Below are 27,234 nucleotides of genomic sequence, written 5' to 3'. Positions count from 1 at the left end.
TTAATGTCAAATAGGAGCAGAAATGGGCCTACAGAAGCACACGTTTATCCTGCGATCTTTCTAAATATTAGGTTTGCAGCTAGTTGTTAATAACTTTTAATTTTTTCCAGGCCATACAAGACACACAGGTCACATTAAAAAATATATATTCAGGAGCAGCAACTTCAATTTAATCTAATTCAGTACCTTTATCTATCTTTACTTACCTCACTTTCACTGCAATAAAGGAAAAAAATAAATGTGTTTACATGACGTTAAGAAGCCCCGTACATGTTGTGAAATGTCCGTTTCACAACCAGGAAGTTAAAGTTCACAGAGAGCAAAATTAACGCACAGACAATTTAAAAACAGACGACACCTTTATTTTCAACGCACATTTAAAATCTTATAAAACAGCAAATAACAGTAAATAATCTACCAAAGCTTCTTTAATAGTCATGATCACAAAGCCACGAGCTTTCAATATGATCCTGCAGTTATTACTCTCTAAACTAGTATTGCAGGAGTCTGTTACTGCGTGAAGCTGACAGGTCGTGTCTGTCGGACATTACGCTGTCGCTTACGTTGTTCACGCAGACAGTAACGTGAACTGAGGACGACACTGCAGGGCTCGCAGCTACAGCATCAGGTAACATTCACAGGCCTCTGAAACACAGAGAAACCCAGAGGTGGCCGAGGTTAAATACGTCAGGTTTGCTTGATACTGAAACTAACACCCAAAAGGATAAGAACAGTGTTGTTTGAGTTACAGCACTTTTTTTTTTTTTTTTTTTACTGCATTGTCTACCGTCTACATCTATCTTTAATCCCCACGCTTCATGCCCATCGTTTTGTTTGTTTTTTTTTGTCACTTTAAAAGCTAAAATTCACAAGAAAATAACTGCTGCTTTGGTTGAAAAGTCAACCTGTACGATTGGCACAAACCAAAACAAAACCATTATCCTTTACGTGACCCGGCAGCACAGTCTCTCTCTGCAATACAGTAAAAGAGAAATCTCCATGCAATGTTCTGTAGACATGAGTTTGTCTCTTCATCTTTTCTAAAAGCACTCAGCTACCACTTTTAATATTAATGATGGCTGATTCTCAGGAGTCCATGGTTTCAAAATACAGGGAGTTCAGTGGCAATACCAGTTCACAGGCGTGTATTTATGAGGCAACGAGTGCTCTTATTAAGCTGCCAGTGTAGATACTGGGGTTAAAACGGAAAACATGGCACCAAACAGTCCAATCTCTTGTGAGCAGTGCAGGTAGAATTGAAGTGTAAAGGCGTGTGGGAAAGGAAAAGGGCAGAAAAGGGTAAATATTGAGTATATATTGTATCAGTAGCACCAGGAGAAGGAGCATTCGAGTGCGTCAGTGTCAGAGGGTCTGCACTATGACAGGATACAGTAGGGACATGTGCTCGGCTCCTCGGATTGGCAGCTTGTGTGTAGTGTAGTAGTGGATGACCTCGGGGATGGTGGAGAACGGAGGGCTGTTCTCGCCGAGCACGTAACGCCCGTCTGCAGACTGAGTGAACTTCATGTGCATGAAGCCCTTACAGCTCCTGGCAGAGAGAGAAAGACGGAGGAAAGATTCATGTTTGCAAACGCTCACAACTAGACTGCAGAGGACTGTTACAGTGAGTGAGTGAGTGAGCGAGCACATCTGGGAAAAACGTGGCAGCTGATGTTTCTGAAAACAATTAAACATCACACGCGTTCTGGGAATAGATGTGAGGAAATGATCAAAGTTAGTGTATCCCGCAGTCTCAATTCCAGGTCATAAATTTTTACGCACTCTTGTCCTTGTCGCTGTAACGCTCATGGCGGGCTCCAGACCAGAGGCGTCACAGTGTTGGTTCTGAACTGAAAAATCGATTGAAATGAACTTTCAGTTTCAATCATAGAAATTAAAAGCTGGATCAGTGAAAAAAAAAAGCAAAACAAAGTAAAACATAAGTCTTGTCTCAGGAGTCAGGAGGGATAATCGGGTGGATTTGTGTATCTCCCAGTCAGAATTTCTCCAGCAGTTGCAGGTCTTAGCAGGGCTAAAGCCGTCAAGTCTGACTGACACCTGACTGATCAGAGGTACCGTGAGTAGTTAAGAATAATGTCTTAATAATTGTTCTTAAGACTTGTCCTGAAAATGAACCATCAGTAACTTTGATAAATGTGGACCCTGGACAGGAAGCAAATGTGTTGGTGATCTACAACTACTCTTTTTTGTGCCATTAAACGTCTGACAGATGCATTCACTGACACTCCTTAAACTACTGACCTATTCCTACAGTGTCTGATTATTTATTTCATTATTAGCTACACAGAAGCACTTTCAGTGGGGTACAATCCAATCAAATGACTGTGTCCCACCACTCACTGCTTCAAAGAGCACAGATGTGAGGTTAGGAGCAATTCCCCGCATGCAGATGATGACTCGAAAAACAGCTGCTTTCATGCATATTATTCATTCCGGCTGAAAACACACTCGCAGAGAGCAAAGTGGGGGATGGTGGAAGGAAGAGCAACGCGAGTGAAGTGACTGGGTGGGAAGAGAGATCATGGAAAATGGTGAAAAATTAAAAGTTGCCTAAGGGATCAAATGTGAGAAGACTCTCACCACCACAGCCCATAACAATACCCAAATGAGGCAAAAACTAGATCAGATAATTTTGGAAACAGCACAGTGCAGTGCAGCACACGGGGGGGGGGGGGGGGGGGGGTAGAAATCCCCTTTAAGAGAGCGTAATGATGTTTCAAATCAAGACAGTATGAAGGGGTACGAAGGGTTTTTTTTAGATTCAGAACAGCTTACAGTAAAGCATTAAGAGAAAGTGCTGAGAAAGGACAAACCCAGTGTGGTAAATAACTCTTAATGCACAAATGTGGGACACTAATGATTTAATGTGAAATGCAGTCAGTGTCTACCTGAGTGACAGCGAATAGTCGTTCCTGCAGCTCTGGCTGTTCCTCACCAGGTAGGAGCTCTCCTTGCACAGCGTCAGCAGACTCTCTGCCTCCGAGCGGCTCAGGGTTCCATGGTACCACCTGCAGGTGAAGGAAACAAGAGAACAAGTTTTACTTAAATCCACCTGATGTGACTCGTAGACTGTCGTTTCTTGTCTCGAACCGCTTACGATTTTACGCTTCAGTTTGCTTCTTTACTGTACACCCTTGGTGCAGACATGTGTGGCTGAAACGTACAAAGACCATCCTCCAGAATTTGACTTGAATTTAGAAAATTGCCTGATTTTCTTTCAGGATGGGCCACGATTGACAACACAGATGTAACACAACACAAAAGAAATAGAGGACGTGGCTCTATTTTCAAGTGGCTGAACACTGTTTTGTAGCCTCCAGACCTCTGAATCACTGCTCCCATCTCCAGTTTGTTCAGTCAGACAACTGAGCGTGTTTGGCAGGAATAAGGAATAACATGATAACATCACCATCCTACATAACTAGCTCGCTACATTAACGAAAAAAGCAACAGAGAATTATGTGGCATGCAACGTGCCTGCAGGTAAGTTTAGCTTACATCAGTGTGGAAAAACCTAAGACTGAATTCTGTCTGAATCAGTGTTGTCATCTATGTTGCAATTGCACAACACAAAAAGTCAGCTTCCAGTCATTTCAATAACGCTTACAGTCAATTTAAAGGAAAAAGCTCAATAACTAAGCCTGTGTGTAAAGAGTAAGTGAAGACGATAGTCACCTGCATGTTACGTGCTTGTACTTCACCATGTGCCATTAGGAGTCATTGTAATTAAACAGACTAGAGCCCCGGTACAAACATAATCAGACACAACCAGAGGAAATATTAAAAATTCCAAAAAGAAATTAAACCTGAAGTTTTGTTTCGATCAACATTAGACTGCAGAGTCATTTCCTATGAATGCTCAAGTGAAGAGTTGTAAAACGATCTTTAAAATCCAATTTGTCCCAAACATCTTGCCACATGTTCGCAGTGTCACTCACAGTACAGTAAAAAAAAAAATAATAAAACAATCTTAAATGTTTGGATGTATTCTACTAAGAAAGGTGATCACAGCTATCCACTGAAATGAGGAAAACCATCTGAAACACTAACATTGCAGACGTCCACTTACACTTGTCTTTCTAGAGGCATAGATGGGTCCACTCTCTCTCCCAGGAGAGGAGGAGTGTCACCAACTAGACGCAGCGTGGTTGAGTCAGCTGTGGTCGCTGTAGTGCCCGTCTTGGTGAGCCTGGTCTGCTCTGTCTGAGCTCGCGAGCGCTCCCTTTCTGCCCCTTCAAACTGAACTGTGGCCAGACAGAAAGATGCAGTAGGTTATCTTAAAAACACACTTTCAAAACACATTTGAAATGAACACACAGTGAAGGCCTGTTTACCTGCTAGAGCTTTAGAGATGTTGTCCTTCTTCCACTCCCAGGGCTGATCGTATTCATCGGCCGGCCTCTCATCATCCTGAGGCAGCCTGCTCTCCCTGCTGTCTATTTGGGCCAGTCCACCCTCAACCCTCTGAATCTGTTGTTGTGCGGGTGGGGCGGCTCGGTGGTGGTGACGAGTCCTCTCCTCATATGGGTTATCATATAACTGGCCACCATCTCCACTCCCAGATCTGTTAGTCATCATGCTGTGCTGCAGTTCTGCACAATATACAAAAGTCACAAGCAGGCAAAGAGTGTGACTTTTAATGAGACTTTGCCTAAAACTGAAAATATGGAGGCAATTTGTAGCACTGATGTACCTTCCAAGTCAAATTAGATCTGTTGGGTAAGTGTTTTCGAGTCTTGTCTGCCATCTCTTTTGTGATATCCAGTCATCTACCCACCCTAAATTCCCATCAAGGGGAACAGCGTCTTGCAGAACTGCTGGCTGTTGGCCAAATGGTGCTGACTCATATCGTTCCAGATTCCAGTCAAAATGAAAAGTTAATTTTGTTGGTATGCTGCCAGAAGCATACAGATGTCAGCATAGTCTAGACGGCACCTTGCCATTAAACTTGCTGAAGAGAGGTAAAGTGGTCCACAGTGAACATTAATGTAATGTCGCACTTACAGGATTACCTCTAGTCCCAGTGTGCCATTCTTTGCTTTGACTCTGACGCCTGGCAAAGGGCCAGCAATTGAGCGTAGCTGTTAACTTTATGTACTGCCTAGTGAGAGAAAGACATATGACCAACCTGAGATGATCCTCTGGGCCTCAAATGGCTCCATGTAGCTGCAGCAGTCTGTCGGTGCAGATTTGGGCTCCCAGTTTGGTCTGCCTCTTGGGTCTGGACGCACATCAAATGGATCAGAGTAATCTGTGTCAGCGTCCAACGCTGCAGGGGCAGAGGGAACCACCTTGGTAGGGAGAGAGAAACAAAGAGCATCTCACAAATGAGAGAGCTGCAAATACAACTGTGGTGTGAAAGAAAATGAGTGAGCGAATGAGAGAGGACAAAGGAGAACATAGGTGGGAAATGCATGGGAAAAATGAGGCAGAACAGAAATAAAAACAGCTCTTACAGGTTCCTCTTGAACAGTCACAGGACTCAGGGGGACTTTACAGCGGCCAAACTCCTGAGAGTCCACTTTAATTAGTCTGTGCTTGGGAGACACCACTTTCACCTGGAACATACCACACGTAAACAAAACGATTAAAGGTGACTCAAAAATCACCTCAATACTTGATGTCAGTGTGAGATCACAGAGAAAAGACTGTATTATCCAAGGGTACACTTCTCTAGCAAGTGACCATACCTGCTACACAACAAGACAAACTGTTATTATGTACATGGCTGTAAAAACATGCGTCACATACCTCCACGCCATTAGGCAGCACTGAACCAAATGCAGGGAAAGAGGGAAGGCTCACTGTGGCACTACAGGGGCTGAAGCCGCCATTCTGATGCTCCTTATCAGCGTGCTGGTACGGATCCTCAAAATCTAGCTCCTTCTGAGCTCTGTAGGCCCTCAAAATCTCACTCTCGCTGTAATCTGGCCTCGGGGGCTGTGGAGGGTCACGCCTGGTGCCAAAGTTTAGGTAGTCCTTCAGCCACTTTGCCATGGATCTGGGAAGGAAGCGGCAGACAGACTGCTTTCAATACTTTAGGATGACAAAGTGATGAAGTAATTAGTGAAAAAGAAAGTCAGCCAGATTCCATTTTGTTATTTAGTCATTTCCAATGTTTCACTCATTTAAGTAATAACAAATGACCCCAACCCGTCATGAAGTCTTACACTAGGAGTATTAAAACAAACTTAAATAAAGAGTAACTTGACTTTTACTCCAAGAAATAAAGTTGCCGTCAGTAGGTAGATATGAATCAATGAGGAAAAATTAACTAATTTACAGCCACATAGCAAAACTGTAGCCTTGAGTTGGACCTACTAAGTCTTTTAAGTAATTAAAGCAGCCTAATAGTCACCATGAGGTTTTTGTTTACGTTAGCCAAATGAACTTGGCTGGGGCTGTAAAATCCCTCGAAGAATTGACCGTTCCCTGAAGGAGAAAGGTGTTCACATCCAGCAACAGGTCCGGTGGAAATAATTTTCCCTGCTACGCAAGGTTAACATTGTTAGAGTGAAGCTGAAAAGTGGGATCTGAGAACAGAGGTAAGCGCTAGCCAGCTTGCTAAGTCAGCAAATCACCGCAACCATTGACAATAGCTAGTTAGCATTAGAGGGTAAATAAGAGCGTTTCACCCAATCACTTATTTACAACAATAAATTATGGACAGTATTTCCTTCAAAACTACCAGAACACAGATAAATTGCCACCTACTCGTTCTGTTCTGTTATTCCTTTGAAACAGTCAAAGGTTAAAGTAATGCGAGTCGTACAATTGATGGTCACCTCTCTGTAAATATGCCAAAGCTAAGTTAGCCAAGTTAGCTGGATACCAGCTAACGTCGAAGCGTCTCAGCCGTTAACTGACGTTAACTGCTAACGTTACTTCTTTAAGCTCACCCGCTTTCTTGGCATTGACGGCTTCCCGTTCCAGTTATGTCTTCCTGGTTACCATCCAGCGTTCGGGCTTAAACATAAAACATTGTCATCCGTGAAATCCGTCCAGCCTGTGAGCCAAGCAGGTCAGTCAGCTAATGTTAGCTGGACCAGACCAGACCGTGGAGCAGACCGTCTCCGACACAACACTCACAATCACTGGCACGGCGGGCTGGCTTAAAGGGGAGTACCGACATATTTTTGGTTGGTCGACATTAAACCTTCAGATATGGCATTAATACTGCTGCTAAATCCACAGATATAATCCTTTGTCTTACAGCTGTAGCTCCATTAATGTGGACAGTGCCATCGTTTATATATTATTACAGAATTCTTGCAGTCAAAGATGGGACATATTTCAAATGCCACGTTTTGACTCATCACCTTAAAAAAATAAGCAGCAGCATTTAGGGCATTCATATTAGTGCTTTCATACAGTATTAACACCAAACCAGGGGTGGATTGTAAGGAACACTGAGAAAAATGAGGAAAATATGAGGCAGGTTAGAAATATTTGTAATGTTATGCTGATGAAGACTGAGCAATATGATCAAAGCTCCAGGACAATCAAGTGGACCTTGAGTTGAGAGTATTTTCCAGTTCAAGAATGACCATAAAGATCTTCGTATCAATATTACAGAAATACCAGTATATCTCCCAGTTCAAACAGGTATCAAACATTGTCACAGGAAATTCACCTCATCTCTCTGAACTATGAATATTAAAATGAACTGGCCAAATAAAAGCTGAATTATTAAAGTCCCCTTGTATCCTTGCTCCTCTGATCTACATAAATTCATATATATAAAGGGCAAAAATCAACAAAAACATAAGAACTAAATATTCTGATCCTAAATTAACATTTATATTAAAAGAGAGGGATTGAAAGATGTCAAAGAATTTAACAGATTTTAATAAACACTAAAATATACACCTGATATTTTCCCAGGACAAATATTCCCCACAAAAAAATCAAACAGTACCATTTTTTTCTGGGTTAAATTCTCTGTAACAACAGATCCACAAACCAGTGGATCAGCGAAGGAATTATTTTTGTGTCACTGGATTTCAACAGCAGACCACACAATTCCTGCAGTGACTTGTTAATCTTTACATCGTCTTTACGGACAGGTTTTCAGAGGAGAGACTATTATGTGTCAGTCACTCAAATCAAAGTCCATCCCGAGCATCTTCTTTTCATTCGCTGTCATTGCTGTCACTGTCTGAATACGCCCCCAGCAGGCTGAGAGATGACGAGCCATTCTGCGAGGTAACGGGCTGAGAGGCACTCTTGGAGTCAGCTGTAGATGCCTTTGAAACTGTAAAACAAGGCACATAAAGGTTGTGCATTCCACGTCATATGCAGACATTTGATTAATGACAAGGACAAACGTTTGAAGAGGAAATAAATGAAAGAAGTGAACTCTTGTCTTTCAGAGAAGTTACAAGGCTTTCATATAAGCAGGAACATAAAGAGATGTGTCACCTGTTTTTAATGTGGGAGCAGCAGCGGTCGCCACTGGACTGGGTTTGGTGACAGTCGCGGCTGGTTTCTTTCGCACCACCAGGGACCCTAAGGCCCCCCCACCGCCCAGCACCCCCACACTCTTCTCCCAGCTCTCCACCTTGGCCCGCTTCACTCCTGTGGCTGAGGTTCCCTGTGGAAGCACACAGCATGAGACTATCCGCCATTTCATCCTCACAGTACAGCTTCTTTATGCTCTAAGGAAAACAGGGATATTTCCACATTTTAGGTCACGAGGCTTTTAAACGCCTTTTACACGCTGAACCGCATTTAAGACCGATTTATACAACCATAAAAATGCCAATATCATGCTATTAACACATCTTGTATCTTATGAAAGTCCTAAACCGTATTGAAAAAAGGCCATCTACATGGTATGTTACTCATCCTGCAAGCCTTTTTTCCTCTTGCATGGAAAAAAATAACAGTACAACACTATATTGAACACACCTATATTTTAAAGTTAGAAAGGATTTTCATGAAGTCTGTTCATCCTTTCAGCAATGTCCATGAAATTGAGTTGCATTGTGTAATTAACTCACTATGGTAACGTTCAACATCTCCTCCAGCTGCTAATTCCTATTAAAAGTTTTCAACTGGTGAAACACAAGGTGACTTTTATTGGAAGCAGTCTCTGGGAATGCAGCGCATTTCCCACCGAGCTTAGCGCTGACAGCAACAGTTAATCAAGAACACTTTTACAAAACAAGACGCGGTCCTTTTCAGGCAGTTTGACAGCGGATCAGTTTGAAATATTGCATGAACAAGAAGGAGCAGTGAGCGAGTGAGCACAATGAGCTGCTGGATGAAGAGCTGCAGGCGACTGGGGCTGAAATAATAACTTGGAATAGACAAAAGCAAACTGCACATGTCATCTGAACCCAATTAAAGCACTGAATAGGGCACACACTTGGCTGAACGTGGGTGGCTGTACGTACCCGTGCCTCTGTGGGTTTGTCGGTGGTGAGGACGTCTGTTGGCTTGTCTGTGCTGGATTTGTTTGACTGCGAGTTGCTGCTCTCCTCCTCCTCCTTCTTCTCCGAGTCAGAGTCAGAGTCAGAGTCTCTGAGTCTTTTCACGAGGGCACGATCCAACATCTCTCTGAGAAACAATTGATGCATTCAGATTTAATTGAGTTTTTCGTGACTCAGAGAAGAATACACATGACAAATACACCTCACTCACTTTGTCTCTCGCTCATCCTCTTCTTTCTCCCTCTCCCTCTCTCTCCTCTCCAGCTCCCTGTACCGGTCGATCATTCCCTCAAAGTCCACCTGAGCCTGCCTCTGGTTCAGCTCTTTCAGCTCCTGCAGGTTCTCCAGGACCTCCATCTCCATCTTGGAATCCTTTGTTCGGTTCTCCAACACCTGGTAGCAGATTGGGAAATCACTGACTGTTCATCCCAGCTGCCAGTTAACATAAAACAGTAAAGGGCATTTACAACACTGACCTTCATGGGGTTGTTCAGCTCCTCTTCCTCCCTCTCCTGTTGGATTCTCTTCTCCTCCTCCTCAATCAGTTTCTCAGCCTGGAAGTTTCGTGTTGCACCATGCTCCATTGCGTAGTCTGTGTTCTCTGGATCAGTCTGTAGTCACAACATGAAATATGAAAGCGTGAGAAAAGCTCTGATGCGTACATGCTGGAGTTTAATATTTACCTTCACTAAACATCACTGGTATAATTAGAGCACCCTCACCTTAAACGTGATTTCAGCCAGACACCGAGTACATTTGATGTAGAAACGGAAGATGGGAAGTCCCATGTACAGCTCATTCTGAACAGTCTCTTTGCGTGCATTGAACTTCTTCCCCTTGTAGATGTACTCGCCGCATGTTTTACACCTGCAGACAACCAGAGATGTTTCTGATGAGTCCACAGTCACAGGATTTATTCATAGAGGCCAGGAAGTCCTCGTCACTAAGAGATAGCCTTGGCCCGACGGTAAATACAACCAAAATGTAAGAAATGGTTTTTGCCTTCAAATGAAACAAGTCAGCCAAGATTCCTGGACTGATTGACAGCAAGTGACAACCTGAAATCAGACATCATCCATTTACCACGACAGCTCTGTGAGAGTATTAAGAAGACTCTTAGACATAAAGCATCACGTCTACGTTAGTACAGCATGGAGGTACAAACAAAGCACTGAAAGCATAAAAATGTACCAGTTGCAATTTGCTTTCAGTCCACTAGGTGCTTCAGACCAGCATATCATCAACATGGCAGATTTTATTGACCAATCAAAGATGTATCAGAGTCTCTGTACATGTTGGTCAATAAGTAACAAGAAATGTCCACACAAAACATGTCTGAGGTCATTTACAAGTAGCATTATTTTCCAGTTAAAGCGATTACAAATAGCAGATGCTACTCTTTAACTCTGTCCCCTTTCTCCTCTGACCTACTATTCAATTATGCTGCTAAGGATACTGACTACAGTGTTGTTCATATTTGTCTATTGAGAACCGCTTCTCTCTGCTTGCAATGAAAACTCAATCCATGGTAATAAAAGGAAGTGGAACTTAAGCATGATGTAAGATGAGTGTTTGAAACAGACATACCTCATGTTGAATGGTGCCATCAACCTGACCACATACTGACGATCTTTTGGGAGTTTAAGTTTTGGAATTTTGGATGGATCAAAATCCGGAGGGTAGTATTTCTGTAGAGGGCAAAACACAGACGTGAGCGACTGAAAGGCCTGAACTTGTAATGAAACAAACAGTAACGATGACTTTTACAGAAAGTAGCCGTAGCTGACACATAATTTACTTAAGATGTCCCGAATGAGCATTTAAAACAAATCTACGGAGCCACCGTTCACTATGAAATAGCTTAATGTTTTGATTGAAAGCACACTTAGCTTCAAAGCTAACGTTACCCTGTTTGGCTTCTTATGCGGCTCAACTCACGCGCTGAGGCTAACTCTCGCTAACACAAGCTCACCGTTAGCGTTCACATACTCACATTCAAGACTTTTCTCTCGGACATTGTTGCTTTTGCTGGAAACCCAACGAGAAGAATGAAACGTTGGACTAAAAAGACAGATGGCTATTTCAACAACACTACTCCAGCTAGCTGCTTGTAGACGTAGCTTGTAGGCAGCACTCTGAACTTCCGGTTGACTTGTTCTTAGTTTTGATGTGCCGCAAAATGTGGTGCTGCCCCCCTGCGGAACAGATGAGTAATTATACAGCTGTGGAAAAACATTCTGAAGCATTAAACAGTAAAAAACAGTGGAAGACAAAGATAGAGAGTAATCAGATAAAAGAAGACAATAAGTGCATTATTAGATGCAGTGGCTTGTCTGTGTTTAAGTAAATTTTGATTTACACGTTTACCTTTGATTTTATTTACTCTGATAGATATTCTGGAGGATGGTTGATGCACCATGGCCAAACATTAATATGTCATTGAATCCCCATCACATTTATAATGTGTGAAATATACCATTTTTAATGGCTGCACTTTAAATTGCATTGAATGGACACTCATGCATCATTTCACACACTTAATGACAGGAATTAGCTCCTCTCTCCTCAGTTGTCAAAATCTTCTTCTTTTGTCAAGTCTTTGTTCCATCTCACTGAGCAAGCAAGCGGCGATTGGTCTCAGGCTATATAGTCCTATGATAAGATCCTAATGCTTTGTGATATAATGTGCTGAATGTCACAAAACCACGCACATATTTCAGTATATTCATACATCTCACAGTGCATGAATATGTTAAAATACCTTGTTTTTCTGTATATAAGTATTGGGTCAAACACCCCAAAACCAGAGCTTGAAATGTGTTTTTCCTTTACTTTTAATCAACCTGAATGAGCCACAGGCTTTACATTGATCATTGCAGTCATTTTGCTGTCTGCCTGAGCTTTGTCTCTTTCTCTGAGGGTGAGATCATGATCAGTAAGGTGGAGGAATGGCCTCTCAGGGGAAACGTGAATTGTCAGTGACATGGGGTCTCTGACAGGGTAGATGTGTAAATACAAGCCTGCCAGGCACACACACACATCCACATACATTGCTTAGGAGGTGGTTAAGGTTATTCCTACAAGAGGAAATTGGATCCTGATTACAGATTGGTGTCAGTGTGGCTTAACCTGAGGTCTGATTTGTGCTTTATTGAACAGAGGCGACAGGAGGAGATAGGCAGAACAGATTAGCAGGAACAATTTAAAGGGAAAAGGCTTGAATTTGCAAAAGCAGTCCTCCGTAACAGGTAGTTAAGAGTATAATATTATGCTTTAGACAGTGCAACATCCTTACTCCTTTGGATTTGACTATTCCAGATTTCAGAGTTTCTTTCAGTGACATGGGGTGAGCTCTCAGCCTGAGTCTGACTCATCCAAATGACTCATTGAGAGGTCACATGTATAACATATTTAACTGAAAAAGACATCATTTGCACACAATAGGTCACATTAAGATTTGAAAATAGATCCATTTTGAAGGGAAATAAGTTTGACGTCCTTTCAGCCACTTGATTAGCAAATATGTTTTGTGAAATGTAAATCCACCTTTCACCACCCTCATCATGTCGACTCCCTTCCTGTGACCACCCAGAGGTACAAAGGTGCTGAGCGGTGTCACCTCTGTCAAAAATTGTCCATGAATATTTCAGAGGCCGGCTGATGTCAACAGCGGCCGTTTAGCGCCTATAAAGAGGGACAGGACGCCTCCAGACCCTCCACACGTCCAGGGAGCCTCCTGACTACCCGCTCGTCTCCACCCGCCGAACAGAAGGACTCCTCCAGTTTGGGTCTCAGCACCATGGTCAGCGCTCGAGCTCTCCTCCTCGCGGCCACCTGCTGCTGCGCCTACCTGTGGCTCGCCGGCGCAGAGGACTCCTCATTGGAGACGCGCTCGTTGGATTTCCCTCTGAAGACGCAACAGGAGAAAGACCTGGTGAGAGACAAATGGACAAGTCATGCCAACTGTTAGCAGCATCATTCCCTTTCTAATGGAATGAAATTTTAATTTGTGGACTTATTTTCTCTGCAGATCGACGCGTTGCAAGAAGTTTTGGAGAAGCTGAGGAGCAAAGAGATGCCCTTAGAGAAAAAGCTCGGCTGGCTGCCATCGGTATGTAGACCAAATTAGAAATGATAAAAGAGGTTGATTAGCTTGCTTCTTTCAGGTCAGGGAATGGGTTAGTTCACTGATTGAATACAGAGAAAATTAAAAGGGAATAAATTATTGAATGTATATAAGATAGAGATAGAGTAAAATAGAAATAACGCAGACACATTAGACACAGAAAGGCAACAGCGCGGACACGATTAGTTAATCCTTAGATGTTTGACCCCAAACGTCATTTTTTTTAGCCTGAAATTTTGTGATTTTTCCAATATAACTCACAAAAATCTAAATATTCAAAGATACTATCATTTTCTAGGTGCCACAAATTCTTGTCCATTGAAGCTGTTCCGGGTCCAATTTGATCCTTATCTATTGAAATGGATTTTAGATTCACCAGCAAGGAAAATGCTGGTTTAAGGGGAATCTTGAAAATGTACCTTGTCTTTGTATATATTTGTGGGACTGTGGTGACAGTAGTGAATTCAAGTTGACACTGTCACGAGAACCGCCTGCGTTCCCGCCACATTTTCTCACCACTGCTAGTTTGCAATTGGCAAATACTTTTTGTTTTATTGGTGAAACGTTAATTAAAGTTTAATCGCCCATCAATCGCCCATACATTGTAAATAGATCTGTGGTTAAAACATAGACACTTGTTATGGGAGGATTTGGGTGAAAACTGACCCTGACCACACTGTGAAGATATAGAATATGAACAGTGTGGAAGGGGGTTAAAGAGAATAAACAAATAAATGTGTATTAAATAATAACAGAATAAAATTGAAACTATACAAGAGCAATTAGACACAAAACGCCAGATTACAGGCAATAGCTCCGCATCATTTTCTAACTTTTGAAATACATTTCTTTGATGGATCGGCATTTTCAGGAGCTCATGTTGTTTTTATCATTGCAGTGTGACGCAGGGGAGCCGTGCGCAGTGCGTAAAGGCGCGCGAATCGGCACGCTGTGCAGCTGTCCGCGAGGAACTTCCTGTAACTTTTACGTTCTCAAATGTTTGTGAAGGAAACGGAGATGCAAGAAAACACAGGAGAGAGAGAGAGAGAGAGTTCAGGGGGGGCCGGAGTGACAAAATCTGTTGTCATTCTCTTTGTGATGAAATAAAAATGTAACACGTGATTAAAAACGGACACTTTTCTTTTATAAGCTTGGACTGGAAAATATCAGGATATTGGTTTTGAAGAGATTTGAAGGTCCGTGTCCCCCCTCAGTGTTTGTGATCGTGGCATTGGAAGTTATTTGTGCGGGATTGTGGCATCTTGTGACAGACTTTGAATGCAGTTCCTTGTTTTTCTTCGTCATTTGTTGTTGTTATTGTCCCTGTTAGTGGGGGGAGATAGTAAAGCTGTCCTAGTTTTGTAAAATAAGGGGGTCAATAAATCAACTAAATTATATCCAGGTGTCTGTGTGTCTGTTGCACCATTATTAGAAAATATGGAACATCATAAAATATAGATCACCTCACTGAAGCAGCTGGGTTCTTGTCATCTTTCCTCAAACTTGCTGGTGATTAAAACCACTACAACACTTACAGGGCAACAATAAAGAAAAATAAATTGACTCCTGTTTCCGCGTGTCATCAATAATTCAGCCTCTTCCTACACTTTCACTAATGCGCGGCTGCGGTCCAGCGCAGCAGCTCTCATCCCTCTCGAATAAAAAACGCTGTCAGGCGTTTTCAATGACATCACACCCAACTGCAAGTTTCCAACATGGCGTCCAGCCGGGTGCCGGAGAGGGAGGTCCAGGAGGAGCCGAGGCGCTCTGCCACCGCAAACCTCGACTTCTGCCTCCACAAATACTCCCTGCTCATCATTATCGGACGGACCGCTCACCTCAGACAGACGGCGCACATCAGCGGGGAGATCGAACGAGGTACGTTTGTCTCAGCACGCCTCGTCCAGCGCCTGTCCGGCGCTTCGCTTTGGACTATATTCGCATAAAAAGGCAGACGCCTGCAAGTTGTCGTCGCTTAGATAATCAGAGAGGATGCTACACTGACCTCAATGCGGTGTTTATGTAATTTTATCCACCCTACTGACCGAGGGTGCGTCATCTGGCGGTGCGCCACCATCAGCATCACCTCGTCCCTCCGGGCGCGTTTTAATTAAAAGCAGTCTGGAGCGGGTGATTTGTCTTTGATTCAGTGTGTCGTTATGCGAAGAGACGCTTTTGGGGAAATGTTGCATCTGGGTTTGTTGATATCCAGTCAACACATAGCCACTTGTAAACGATGTGCCGTTGACCTTTGCGTGTTTATGTGCAGCTGTGGAGACTGCACGGCTGTAGACATTACATGGCATGGTATGAAAACCCAGTACAGTCTGCGTGTTACTGCCAGAGGACAGCGATTGAGTCCATGCAAATTATCTGAGAAAGAAAGTGCATCAAGGCTGTGACTAGATGAGGGGACAGAAACACAGATTCAGACATTATTTCCAGACATAAGGCCTATTAACATTTCAGCACCGTGTGGTGAAAACCACGCAGCCTGTCCAACATGTCAGCTGGTCATGAGTTAAGAAAAGCAGCCTATAGTTTCCAGCTGTTAGACCAGCATTTTTCCAAGTATTCCAAAGTGTTTTTGAGTGTATTTATCTTGATATGTCTGAGAAGTAGAAATCAGGAAATCAGTGTTTTTTCTGTCTTATATGTGCTGTCACACTCTGATTGGCTGCTTTATAACTCGTGTACAACATAACCGCTTTGCCCTGAACTCTACTTTTACAAAGGGCATACGTTTTTTGTTTTTGCTGACAGTCAGAAAGGTGATAATTCTTCTTTTTTTTTTTTGTCTCATACTGTTTATTAACTACACTCTATTTTTAATAAAGTACAAAATGTATTTGCCCAACTCTTCCTTTGTGATGTCACCTGTTTTAAGAAGCTATGACATCACATCATATATCAAAATATGAGCCTCCATTCACTGATTAGATCAGAGCCAAAATCTTTGAATACTGACTATGGTGAATATTAGAAATGACCTGGTCACTAGTACACTCACACACCAGTTAATACTCTGCTCCATTTCATTTCTACACATGATTTGCTGCTAATAACAGAACCCTAACAAGGTTTAACCATTTTAAAGATTTAAAATGTCCTGTAATCAAAACAGTCACATATTTTCTGCAAATATTATTTGACTGAATGCACATCAGCCAACAAGTACACTTGTTGTAAAAGCAGTTATACTTGTACTTATACTTGCATAAAGGCCTCAATGGAGAGAAGACTAGAAATGAGTAATACACACAACAATTAAATGAACACATTACAACATTCACACTTTTTATTTTGTTTCGTTTATGACATAGTGGAGCTGTCCCCCCATGTGACCCTTCGCATGTCTTTTATGTCTGCAGGTATTCGGTCCTGGGACGTCGATTTAAAATCCTGTAACCTGAACGTCTATCTCCAAGAATTTCTCTCCCATCACACGGCGTCTTTCAAGGGTGCAGGTAAGTCGCTGTTTGGGTTTGACTCCTCGTCCAAACTGTTTCGTGCAGAAAGCCCCGCTCCCATGGTCGGGGTCAACGAGGAAGGAAGGAAGGAAGGAAAGTGCAGGAGCCGTCGGGTGATTGTTGAACATGGGTGGGACCTTTGGACAGAAAACAATAGAGATCTGCGACCGTGCTGTGCCACCTCTCTGTACGTGTTGCAGCCTCTTAGTATGCAGAGCCGAGGACAGCCGAGGCAGACAAACATCAGTCAGACAGTCGTGTTCCAGCTGAGCTGTGAAGTGAGGTGACGAACACAGACAAGAACAGACACATCTCTTTGTAGGGAGGACAAAATGGCAGCCACAAAGGCTTCGTGTATGCTGTCAATGCTGCTGTTGTGAATTCACTTTTAATGAAGGGCAGAGCTTACATGTTATTCTGGACGTCAGGATTTTGTAGAATGAAGGAATTTAACGTTTTGTAAGAGAAAGAGAGTTGACTTGAAGAAATAGTTCAGCATTTTTGGAAATGCGCTTGTTCGTTTTATTATGAGAGTTACAAGACAAGATCGATACCGTTATAGTAAATAAGTAGCCGGAGCGAGAAGCTTGTTAGCGTAGCTTAGCATAAAGACTGGAATCGGGGGGAAACAGCTAGCCTGACTCTGTCCACGGTTGGGTTTGAAGGACAAGTTGTGGTTTGACAGTTCACTATTTCTTGACTGGGCAGGTGAATTTCTTTGCCTAGAAACTCTCAAACCAACATTTTATTTTTGTATGGATTAAACGAGATATAAGGTGCTAATTAGTAATATTTAGCGGCTGATTCAGTTCTCCCATATTTGAAGCCTTTATGCTAAGCTAAGCTAATTTAGCTTCATAGTTGTCGTACAAACATGAGAGATGTATTGATCTTCTAAACCAAGTCTTGACAAGAGAGCAAATAAATCTATTTCTATCACAAAGACGCTTCACATTTGAAAGTGGGAAGCATAAAAATGTGGGAATTGTTTTTCAGTGCGGTAGCCAATGAGGAGTGGCCTTTTTTTGTTTCTAACTTGAATTAAAGACAAAGAAACTTTTGTTCTTGTTTGGGTCATTATTTTCCAGTCGGCTGTGTCCGCCTCTGTATCCTCAAAGCTCCCCTCAGACCGGGTTTTCACTGCAGACCGAGTTAACTTGGCATCTCGTGCTCAGACAGTCCCTCTGACTCAGCTGTTCCACTCCTCTTCTCTCAGGATCCCAGTTCGCTTTCTCTTCCTCTTTGAGTCCCCCCCTCTACTTTGCGTCTGACCTCTCGCTCGCTGCTCAGATCTGTTCGCTTGCTCACTGCATCCCTCGGCTCTGGTTTGCTTCTCCTTGGCTGGCTGCCTGTCTGTCCTCTATCTATTCTTTGTTTTTCCCTCTTCAGGGCAAAAGTGTCTGCGCCACAGCACCAGAGTGTTGGACACTCAGGTGCTGATCTGTCCCTCTCAGGAACAGGTTCGTTCAGAGGTGAGGGGGTGAATCCTGGGTCCTTCACTAAGCTCTTTGGAGATAGCTGACCAATGAGCAGGTTTATACTGATGAAGTGATGCAAGTATGCTGATATTGATTTATTTTTATCAGTTTTTAACAATGAAATTCAATTATAATCTTGTTTTGAATAAGATCGGGAGCAAAGCCTATATTGAAAATGATCTCTATTTGAATTATTTCCCGGAGCTCATGTCTTCAAATGCCTAGTTTTCTCCAAACGCAGATATTTTATTTACAATGATATTAAGCAGAGAAATCAGAAAATAGTCCCATTTAAGAAGCTGTTGCCACCAAATGGTTGATGTTTTTGCTTTAAACGTGACTCAAATGTGTGTTAAAGAAATGATCAAAATAGTTGTCAAGTACGTTTATGCTGATAAACATCAAAAAACCTCTTAGGTTATGTCAAGTATCACTAAACTATGACTATGTATTTATATATTAGTAGAGTATTCATTGGCATACTATGTGCTAGTCTTTGATTTATCTTTTCCCTTTCCCTTTGTCTCTTATGCTGTTCTTTCCCTCTGGATTATTGGGGAATAATCTTTCCATCTGTGGCCTGTTCAGGTGTTGGCTCTGCTGTCCAGGGAATCGGCCCATAAGCTGTTGATCTTGGCCGGCCAGAGTGTGGAGGAAAGCGGAGACGTGCTGTTTCACCGAGGACTGTTCTCACCACACCGACTGAAGCAGATAATAACAGAGCAGGTAGGACACTGCCTCTCTCTGACTTTCTCATTTGCTGATTACTTTATTGATTGTTTGGGATATTAAATGCCAAGAAACAGTCATGACTTCCCAAAGCCGGACGTGACTTCTTGAAATTGCTGGTTTGAACTTACAATACTGTAAAGAAAAGTAAATCTATTGGCTGTACAGTGAGAAGATGCTCTCTCTGTAGTTCATAGATCAAGACAGCTCTGCCTCCTCCTCCACCTTCAGTCTGACTCTCAGCTGTCCCAACATCGGCCAGTGGAGGAAGACTCTCTTGGAAAACCAGCCTCTGCAGGGTCCCTTCACCCTGCACATCAACCCCCCGGAGGTGCTGCCTGCCATGGAGGCCCTGGGGGAATTCACCTCTCTCATCTCTGGCACCCTTTCCCCTCCATCTCCCTTTGAGCTCCTGCCTCCTCCCACCACCGTGGGTTTTCTCAAGCTGTCCCGCCCCTGCTGCTACGTGTTCCCCGCCGGCCGCGGTGACTGCGCTTTTTTTGCCGTCAACGGGTTCACGGTGCTGGTGGACGGCGGCTCGGACTCTCAGGCCTGTTTCTGGAAACTGGTCCGCCACCTCGACCGAGTTGATGCAGTTTTGTTGACCCACATTGGGACAGAGAACCTCCCCGGGGTCAACACCTTCCTGGAGAGGAAGGTGGCTGAGTTGGAGCTTAGTTCTGATATCAAAGGTAAGAAGTCAGTTTAATTCATAAAGCCCAAAATCACAAATTAGTCTAGCCTTTATTGAGATAAGGCAGAAATCCTCCTAAAAAAGTAACAGAGAAAAAGGAGGAAACATCAGGAAGAGCAACAGAGGAAAAATCCCTCGACCAAGAAACAAGTGTGGTTTGTGATCTTCCTGCAGGAAGGTGACACAGTGAGGAAACGCTGTTAAGGGATTTCTCTGTAGTCCTCTTGTTTCATGTTCAAGTATCCTATTGGTGTCTTCATCTCCTCTTGTCTGAACAGATGACTTGTCGAAGAGGCTCATCTCCCCAGAGCTTGGAGTTGTGTTCTTTAACGCCCCCAGCAGGTTGCAGGTGGCAGAACAGCCTTGTGAGTGATGCATTAAAACCTACTGTAGTACAGCACTGAATAATATATGACTGAGCAGGGAACGTGAGCTCCTATTAATCAAAAATATGTATATTAACATTTGTATTGCAATGTGTTGGAAGATACACGAGGGACTTAACTTTTCTGGTAGTTGACCTTTTCCAGAGTTAAAGGTCCCCCATGAATTTTCTTTAAAACAAACATCAGACTGAATTGGCTTTTTTTTTCCCACTTCATTTATTCAGCCTGACACTGTGCTCACGATTATCAGTTTTTGATTGGAACATGGAGAATTTATTTGTTCCGTTTTGCTCTAACTAATCAGTTCCACTTAAAACACATCCAACTCCCCAATGGCAGTCAACACAGAAGCTGCAGTAGTGGCTTTTTCCCCTAAGAATCGAGTAACTTCTGTAAGTTGATGTGCAACAGAATGTGTAGCTGTGTCAAGAGCCGTAGTGCAGCCCTGTTTTTCATTACTGTAGCTTGGAAGCTGGTTTCTGTAATTCAGAAAAAAGCAACATCTGGCATGGAAAAGTACAATGGGAGGGTCATTCCAGCCAACATAAACACACCTGACGTCACAGCAATATGGCGGCACGCACAGCGAACCCAAGAGAAGTGGTGACTCACTCATTGATTAGTCCCTTATCATGGGACAATGAGCAGTTATGTAGGGACCCCGCTGGATTTCTAATGTGAATGACTGCTAAGTAAAGTTATCATTCTTCTCATGTCAGGTGTGGACACTGTACTGAAGAGCACACAACAGGCGGCCCTCGCCCTTCAGCTGTTAAAGAAGTTGGACATCAGACCACAGCCATTGTTTCGACCACAAGGGGTCCCCATTGAGCCACTAACCCTGTTCCAGAAGATGGGGGTAGGACAATTGGATTTGTACATCCTCAACCCCGGCAAAAACAGTCAGGAGTACCAGACATTCATGCAAAACTGGCCTGATGCCGTCTCATCAGCATCCAAATCCCAAAGCCTCCCTCTCACCGCCCTGGCTTCAGTGTCTGCCCTGCTTGTGTGGCACCCAGCGTGTCCCCAGGAGAAGGTGGTCAGAGTGCTGTTCCCTGGGGTTACCCCACAGGCAAAGCTGCTGCAGGGGCTGGAGAAGCTGAAGGGGCTGGCCTTCCTTCAGAAACCCACAGTGACCACCGGGGACCTGGAGAGGCTGGGGGAAGACAGGAAGACCACAAGGACAGAGAGCCAAGACAGTGGCAGGTCTCAAGGGAAGGAGCCAACAACCAAACATGGAAAAGATCGGGGAGTTAAAGAGGAGGGAAAGGACGTACTGGTAAAGGAAAAAGGAAAATTATTAAACGGAGTCGCTGCTGATAAAACCAGAATCAAAGAGACAAGTGTAAAACAAAAAGCAGCATCGTCAGAGAAGAATACTTCAAAGAAAGGAGGAGGGAAAGATGGCAAAAAGGAGGAGAAGCCTGGCAATAAAGAGGAGAACGGTGTTATGAGGAACGATCAGGGGAAAAAGGATGTTCTCCCTCCCAAATCAAAGAATGAAAATAAAAATAAACTCAAAAAGGAAGCAAAAAATGACTCTAAAACAGGGCCAAAGAAATCAAGAAAACCATCAGGAAAGGAGGCAAACAATGGCAAGAAGGCGCATGCAAACTCTGAACTGCCAAATAACAACTCAACAAAATCCGATTCTGGGACTGCGTTAGAAAACTCAGAGTCAGGGGGTCTTGATGCAGAGCAGCAGAATCAAAGAACTGACAAAGAGTCTGAAGAGAACCCTTGTGGCTCCAAAATGTCTACTCCTGAGGATATGACAGCTGACTTTCTCCGGCTCCGGGAGGAAACTGAGGCTCAGGTGGAAACAGCAGATAAAGGAAAGCAGGAAAGTAGTGAGTCAGGAAATGAAAAGAGCCTCGGGGGCCTGAGCAAAGAGACAAGTAATGAAGCTGCTGATACACCAGGGGAAGAAGCAGCAGGTGGCGCAGGGACAATGGGAGGAGAGAGTGGTGATAATGGAGTGCAAGATAAGGTTTGGACTGGAGAGAAAGCTGATGCAGACCTGCAGAAAGCACTTATAGATCAGCCTGGAAATGCTAGCAAACCAGCAAAAGTGGTAGGATTTCCATGTCCCTTGAACATGGCGCCAAAGAAAGAGCGAACAGTCCAGCTTGACTTAACCCCAACTGAATACACTCTCTTGGACGGGGCTTTGAGAAGCAGCCCTCCTTCGCGGTCCTCTCCAGAGAACCAGGCCCCAATCAGCCCTGACGTGGAGACCGTAGAGGCTGCCTCCCCTGATTCACGGCCCAACAGTGCAGGCCACACTCCTTACTGTCTGTCCCCGGATGATGTGTGGTGCAACAGGGCCACTCTCAGCCGGTTACAGGCCCAGATGGGTGACTCAGAGTCAGCTGATGTCAACCAGACAAATGGATCATCCAAGCAAAATGAGGGGCAGCCCAACTCAACTCCAGAGAGCCAAACAAACCACAGAGAGAAGCACCTCAGTTTCCTGTCTTTGGGTGCATTTAAAGATGGATCTTCAGACCCCTCTCCGTCTGTTGCTACCACCACCACTACACACTCCATTCCAGCCGAGGTGAGCTCACCTCAGTCCACAGAAGTCGATGAGTCACTGTCCATGTCCTTGGAGCAAGGACCGACCATGGTGAGTCAAAGAGAGGGGGATGACAGCGTTCATCACTCCAACTCCAATGGAGGCCACTTTGTGGGGATGTCTTTGCCAATGAAGAAGCCTCCAAGATCTTTAGGGCAGGGTTCAGAGATGGGCCGGCCTCCAGCTCCGAACACGCTTCATTTTGAGGCGTCAGCTCACGATGTGGATCTGTGTCTGGTCTCCCCCTGTGAGTTCAAGCATTTCAAACCACCTGACTCCGGTTCAGGTGCGAGCGAGTCCCCCAGAGGACCCTTTGCTCCACATCATCAAGGCAACAACAACAACAACCCCAAGGACACGTCACCCAGCGAATCAAATGCCCCCGTCTGCACGGAAGACTGCCCGTCCACCACAGCAGATGGAGCTCTGGACTCAGATGAGGATGAGTCATGTAGTGAGCCGTCTAACTCCCCCCATGACCTCCGCACCAGCCAGGCTCTGCCGCAGGACCCTCTTCCAGCCCCTCTCAGGGACAGTCCGCCCCTGCCCCCACATCCTGACACCTCCATGCCCGTTCCTCAGCTTGACGCTGATGCTCACGGGAAGAGAGCAAAAGCCACTGGCATGCGAGGCAAAAAAACACCAGCTGTGAGTTACTTTTATTAGCATGGGAGGAAAGGATGTGTGTGATTTGGTGCATGAAGTCATGTGTGTTTTTAGGCTACAATCAGGCTTTGGCTTGCATATACCAGAAATGTTGTCCTTGTAAAGTATTTAGTCCTGGTTTTTAAACATACTGCATACTCTATAATGCATTTATAATCCATATTTGCCATGATATTATGATTTTGAGGATAAAATTATTCTTTCTTATTATGGCTGGAGTGAAATCTAATACTGAACCTTGTATATAATTTTTCTTTTTTATGACCAGGTTACTGAGGCCTCCCAAAGATCAGGAAAAAGCAGGACTGGGAGCCAAAGTGGAGTCACAAAGGGGAATGTCTCTGCCACTCGTACGCCTTCCTCCAACCCCCGTACAGCACCAGCAAAATCCTCCCCCAATCCAGGTATGAGGTGTAAATGATAGAAAATACTCTAAATTTCTCTGAGACTTTTTGTGCTTTTCAGACTTTGAGTCGGTGTCTTGGCGAGCAGCAGCTTCACACCCTCTCCTGTCACAGGCTCTAAGTCTACCTCTGCTGGGGAAGTCAGTGTGTACATGGACCTGGCCTACATTCCCTCTGGAGCCTCCTCTCCAACAGTCAGCGTGGATTTCTTCAGATGCATTCGCTCCTCCTGTTACATCATCAGCGGGGACAGTCCAGAGAGAGAAGAGATCCTGAGGCACACGCTGGACGCACTGCTGGACAGCAAGACATCCTGGCCCGACGCTATGCAGGTAGATGCATGATTAGATTCATGCACATTGAAACATATATTAAATGATATTGATGGTTGACTTATATGAGCCGTCCGAAAGAAATCACTATTGTGAGATACGATTTATAGGACACCTTCCAACCGATCAGAAAAGAATCAGAAGTGCTATAAACGAGCTACGTAGTTCTTTGAATTAGTTTTCTTTTTTAGAAGAGTCAATTGTAAGTAACTCTGCAGATAATCATCCTTTTTATCCGCTCATCCTTTCCTCTGTGTCTCCAGGTGACAGTGATTCCTACCTTTGAGTCGGTCCTGATGCAGGAGTGGTACCAGCAGACCCTGGACAGACAGAAGGAGCTGGGCATCACCGTGCTGGGATCCAACAGCACCGTCGCCATGCAGGACGAGACCTTTCCCGCCTGCAAGATAGAGTTTTAAGGCAGATTTTGAGATGCAGCGATGGAGGATGCATGGTGAATATGAGCTGAAGTATGGAAATGTGTGTGTGAGGGAGAAAAAAAGAGACAGGACTAAAAGAACGACAGAAATACAGAGCTTATGGGGAAATAAGGGGATTATACGTCCCCTTTCTGCACGAACACAACCGAGTTGGTAATGACGTGGGATGTTCACCCCATCCCCTCCTGGTTAATCACTTCTTTGTGGGCTACTTTTGCACCAAAAGCCCTAATTTCTCTTAATCCAAGGAGAACACACATTCCTGTGGGGAGTATTGCATGATTTTTCTTCACCCATGACCCTGTGCTAACAGGAGAGGAGATCACACTGTGGCTGTAAGAGAAGCATGTCGGGCTGAAAAAGTGTGGATCCACGTGAAGGCTGATGTTGTAGATTAGTTGATATAGTTAGCATACATGGGGTCAAAGGCTCTATGTGTGGGCTTGTTTTCTTGACACACTCAGCACTGAGGTGAGAGGGTCTGTGCTCTGTTTAAGGGCCCATTTTGCTGCTTTTGATGCAACATTTTTAACACTTGTGTATCGAAGGAATTCAATTAATCAAATCAAACTACCCCAGATAGTCCGAAATTGAAGTGTGGAAACCTTTGTTTATGACAGCATCGGTTGTGTTTACTTACTGAAATGAAACTTGTCTGATTAGAAGATGCTTGGATCATAAAGAGAGTCCGACATTGTACCTTTAATGAAATCTCGTTCACAGTGTGTGGTCAGGTGTTTGTTGTGAGCCCTGTGTGCAGACATGAGGTGAGCTGTGTTGTGTGCTTTGAAAAAGTGTCGTACCAACGTGGCTTCACTGTTGACCTCGAGATCTCAGAAATACTCTGACCTGATGTGACGTGTCTGACGTTAGTGAGTGATAAAATCACCCGCTGAATCTGCGATTTCTGAGTCTGAGTGTGCAAAGACAAATCTGTCAGCAGGGATTAGAGTACCAGATTAAAGTTAATAGCATTACGGCAATCATCTTATTAAATATAGTAATTCATTGTAATCCATTACAAGTGCTTAAAATCATACTAATCAGGAATCAGACAGCAAATGCTTTGTAGAAATAGATGTTCACTTGTGATCTTACTAAAAAACATTTGAAGTGGTGACGTGTGTTTTGACAGATACCATCATGTTTATTGTAGACAAACATTTTGCACAGGATAAAATCACGGCGTCGTTACAGTGGATGGTGGCGACTTTCCAAGTTTTACTTTGTGAATATGAATAAATTAAAGAATCTGATTCATTTATATTTGGAACAAAGTAATCCTTGGGTGGAGACTGTTGAACTGTAATGTAATTAAATCAGCAGTAATGCTTAATTTTATGGCTACATAATTTTTCCAGAATTTCCTAGAAAGTTTTCTGGAGTGTGGTTTATAGTTACAAGGAAAACAGTGTGCAGCTCAATATTCCAGTTAATTCAGAGCATAGCAGCAAGCAATCTGACTAATATTAAGAGTAGATTTTCCTATAATCAATGACTAATGAGTGAATATTTAGTTTAGTTAAAATGGAGGAGCTCCTTCAAGGAAATTCTTCTGGTTACGCGCTCAACTCGTCTAACTGAACAAACTCACTAGTATCAAATTACACAGATTTCAGGAAGTTCTGAGTAAATTACAGATCTGTAAGGTAAAGCGAAGTGATTGGTGATATGTAATGTAACAGGTTACACTGTAATGTCTCCAGAGCGGTCAGTCTGTCCACTGTTTGCCTCTTTATTTACTTTTGTCTCAGTCTGAATGTCCCAGAATGACGTCTGGTGAGGCGTAAATAAACTGTGACTGATTATCTGTGTCGCTGTTTCGCCTTTAAAGGATCAGTCCACACAAACGTGAATGTGACATCCAGAGTTTCCTCAGTACCAAAGCATGAGATTGCAAAGATGCCACTGACCATTTTCCCCTCCACCTGAATGCTGCCTCCAAATACAGAAACGATGTTGTTTTGATTAAATCGCTCTGAATTATGTGAAGTATTTTGTACTTATGTTACAATTACAGTCATTTTAAATGCACTGTTAAACTTGTATCATCAGAGGTTTGTTTTATTCAATCATCTCTGGTTTGTTTTTGAAACTGCGCTTAAGTCACACATGTTGTCCAACCCAAATTCACTACAGCTGCAAAAAGCTGCCCGTTGAAACGGTTTATTGGACTAAACTAGATCTGTAACCGTGGGTAAAAAGTACTTGAGCCCCACGGTAGCCAAGAGAATTGTAACTATGTATGTGTCCCGCATGTATAAAATACCGTATGTGTGTATGTTATTTCATTCATGATATTCATGAAGACAGAGAGCAAAGCACTGTGGGAGAGCGGGATGGAAAACTTCACTGCTGGGGTGAACGTTGAGAACCTTTCACTTTGTCTGTAAGTACATACAGTCACAAAACGTGTGGGTTGTTGTGGGGCCGGGAGCAACGTGTCAATAAAGAATGTGCATCACCATTCAGA

General features: G+C 43.6%; 4 protein-coding genes across 9 annotated transcripts; 2 read left to right on the top strand and 2 right to left on the bottom strand.

Moving 5' to 3' along the window:
* Positions 1 to 340: 340 nt before the first annotated feature.
* LOC143332140 (SH2 domain-containing adapter protein F-like) lies at positions 341 to 7,110 on the bottom strand. Its single transcript, XM_076749426.1, has 8 exons — positions 6,921 to 7,110; positions 5,773 to 6,022; positions 5,478 to 5,579; positions 5,150 to 5,312; positions 4,356 to 4,613; positions 4,091 to 4,265; positions 2,910 to 3,029; positions 341 to 1,549 (listed from the first exon to the last, which is right to left on the bottom strand). The coding sequence occupies exons 2-8, from the start codon at positions 6,016 to 6,018 to the stop codon at positions 1,363 to 1,365; spliced, it is 1,251 nt and encodes a 416-aa protein (XP_076605541.1). The 5' UTR covers positions 6,019 to 6,022; positions 6,921 to 7,110; the 3' UTR covers positions 341 to 1,362.
* A 346-nt stretch (positions 7,111 to 7,456) lies between these two features.
* Positions 7,457 to 15,605, bottom strand: yju2 (YJU2 splicing factor homolog). 3 transcript variants are annotated; one of them, XM_076747970.1, is made up of 10 exons: positions 15,420 to 15,605; positions 13,002 to 13,386; positions 11,449 to 11,650; positions 11,043 to 11,143; positions 10,178 to 10,322; positions 9,932 to 10,066; positions 9,667 to 9,848; positions 9,420 to 9,582; positions 8,443 to 8,614; positions 7,457 to 8,275 (listed from the first exon to the last, which is right to left on the bottom strand). In XM_076747970.1, the coding sequence occupies exons 3-10, from the start codon at positions 11,470 to 11,472 to the stop codon at positions 8,154 to 8,156; spliced, it is 1,044 nt and encodes a 347-aa protein (XP_076604085.1). In that variant the 5' UTR covers positions 11,473 to 11,650; positions 13,002 to 13,386; positions 15,420 to 15,605; the 3' UTR covers positions 7,457 to 8,153. The 3 variants fall into 3 exon arrangements, with proteins under 3 accessions (XP_076604085.1, XP_076604086.1, XP_076604084.1); XM_076747971.1 differs by having other exon boundaries at positions 13,075 to 13,386; positions 15,420 to 15,583; XM_076747969.1 differs by lacking the exon at positions 15,420 to 15,605 and having other exon boundaries at positions 11,449 to 13,202.
* On the top strand, positions 13,255 to 14,978 carry LOC143331275 (cocaine- and amphetamine-regulated transcript protein-like). The gene is made up of 3 exons (XM_076747974.1): positions 13,255 to 13,389; positions 13,486 to 13,566; positions 14,480 to 14,978. The coding sequence occupies exons 1-3, from the start codon at positions 13,255 to 13,257 to the stop codon at positions 14,585 to 14,587; spliced, it is 324 nt and encodes a 107-aa protein (XP_076604089.1). The 3' UTR covers positions 14,588 to 14,978.
* LOC143331269 (microtubule-associated protein 1S-like) lies at positions 15,268 to 27,230 on the top strand. Of its 4 annotated transcripts, none has more exons than XM_076747964.1 (10): positions 15,270 to 15,459; positions 16,953 to 17,048; positions 18,441 to 18,523; positions 19,118 to 19,255; positions 19,449 to 19,950; positions 20,231 to 20,317; positions 21,058 to 23,567; positions 23,854 to 23,989; positions 24,104 to 24,321; positions 24,585 to 27,230. In XM_076747964.1, exons 1-10 carry the CDS (start codon positions 15,297 to 15,299, stop codon positions 24,738 to 24,740), a joined length of 4,089 nt encoding a protein of 1,362 aa, XP_076604079.1. In that variant the 5' UTR covers positions 15,270 to 15,296; the 3' UTR covers positions 24,741 to 27,230. The 4 variants fall into 4 exon arrangements, with proteins under 4 accessions (XP_076604081.1, XP_076604079.1, XP_076604080.1 ...); XM_076747967.1 differs by having other exon boundaries at positions 15,396 to 15,459; positions 19,490 to 19,950; XM_076747966.1 differs by lacking the exon at positions 18,441 to 18,523 and having other exon boundaries at positions 15,268 to 15,459.
* Positions 27,231 to 27,234: the final 4 nt, after the last annotated feature.

Source organism: Chaetodon auriga, chromosome 14 (genome assembly GCF_051107435.1).
Source record: "Chaetodon auriga isolate fChaAug3 chromosome 14, fChaAug3.hap1, whole genome shotgun sequence".
NCBI lineage: Eukaryota > Metazoa > Chordata > Actinopteri > Chaetodontiformes > Chaetodontidae > Chaetodon > Chaetodon auriga.
The sequence above is the reverse complement of the archived record's forward strand: the minus strand, read 5'-3'. Positions and strand labels throughout refer to the sequence as shown.

Excerpts from the sequence above, each read along its gene's own strand:
- LOC143331269 (XM_076747964.1), top strand. The coding sequence starts at position 15,297 with ATGGCGTCCAGCCGGGTGCCGGAGAGGGAGGTCCAGGAGGAGCCGAGG. Across the intron at positions 18,524-19,117 it reads AGGAACAGGTTCGTTCAGAG|GTGTTGGCTCTGCTGTCCAG; the intron begins GTGAGGGGGTGA and ends TGGCCTGTTCAG. Across the intron at positions 23,568-23,853 it reads GAGGCAAAAAAACACCAGCT|GTTACTGAGGCCTCCCAAAG; the intron begins GTGAGTTACTTT and ends TTTTATGACCAG.
- LOC143331275 (XM_076747974.1), top strand. The coding sequence starts at position 13,255 with ATGGTCAGCGCTCGAGCTCTCCTCCTCGCGGCCACCTGCTGCTGCGCC. Across the intron at positions 13,390-13,485 it reads CGCAACAGGAGAAAGACCTG|ATCGACGCGTTGCAAGAAGT; the intron begins GTGAGAGACAAA and ends TTTTCTCTGCAG. Across the intron at positions 13,567-14,479 it reads AGCTCGGCTGGCTGCCATCG|TGTGACGCAGGGGAGCCGTG; the intron begins GTATGTAGACCA and ends TTATCATTGCAG.
- LOC143332140 (XM_076749426.1), bottom strand. The coding sequence starts at position 6,018 with ATGGCAAAGTGGCTGAAGGACTACCTAAACTTTGGCACCAGGCGTGAC. Across the intron at positions 5,313-5,477 it reads TGACTGTTCAAGAGGAACCT|GTGGTTCCCTCTGCCCCTGC; the intron begins GTAAGAGCTGTT and ends CTCCCTACCAAG. Across the intron at positions 4,614-5,149 it reads GGCCCAGAGGATCATCTCAG|AACTGCAGCACAGCATGATG; the intron begins GTTGGTCATATG and ends TATATTGTGCAG.
- yju2 (XM_076747970.1), bottom strand. The coding sequence starts at position 11,472 with ATGTCCGAGAGAAAAGTCTTGAAT. Across the intron at positions 11,144-11,448 it reads CCGAGAGAAAAGTCTTGAAT|AAATACTACCCTCCGGATTT; the intron begins GTGAGTATGTGA and ends TGCCCTCTACAG. Across the intron at positions 8,615-9,419 it reads ACAAACCCACAGAGGCACGG|GGAACCTCAGCCACAGGAGT; the intron begins GTACGTACAGCC and ends GTGCTTCCACAG.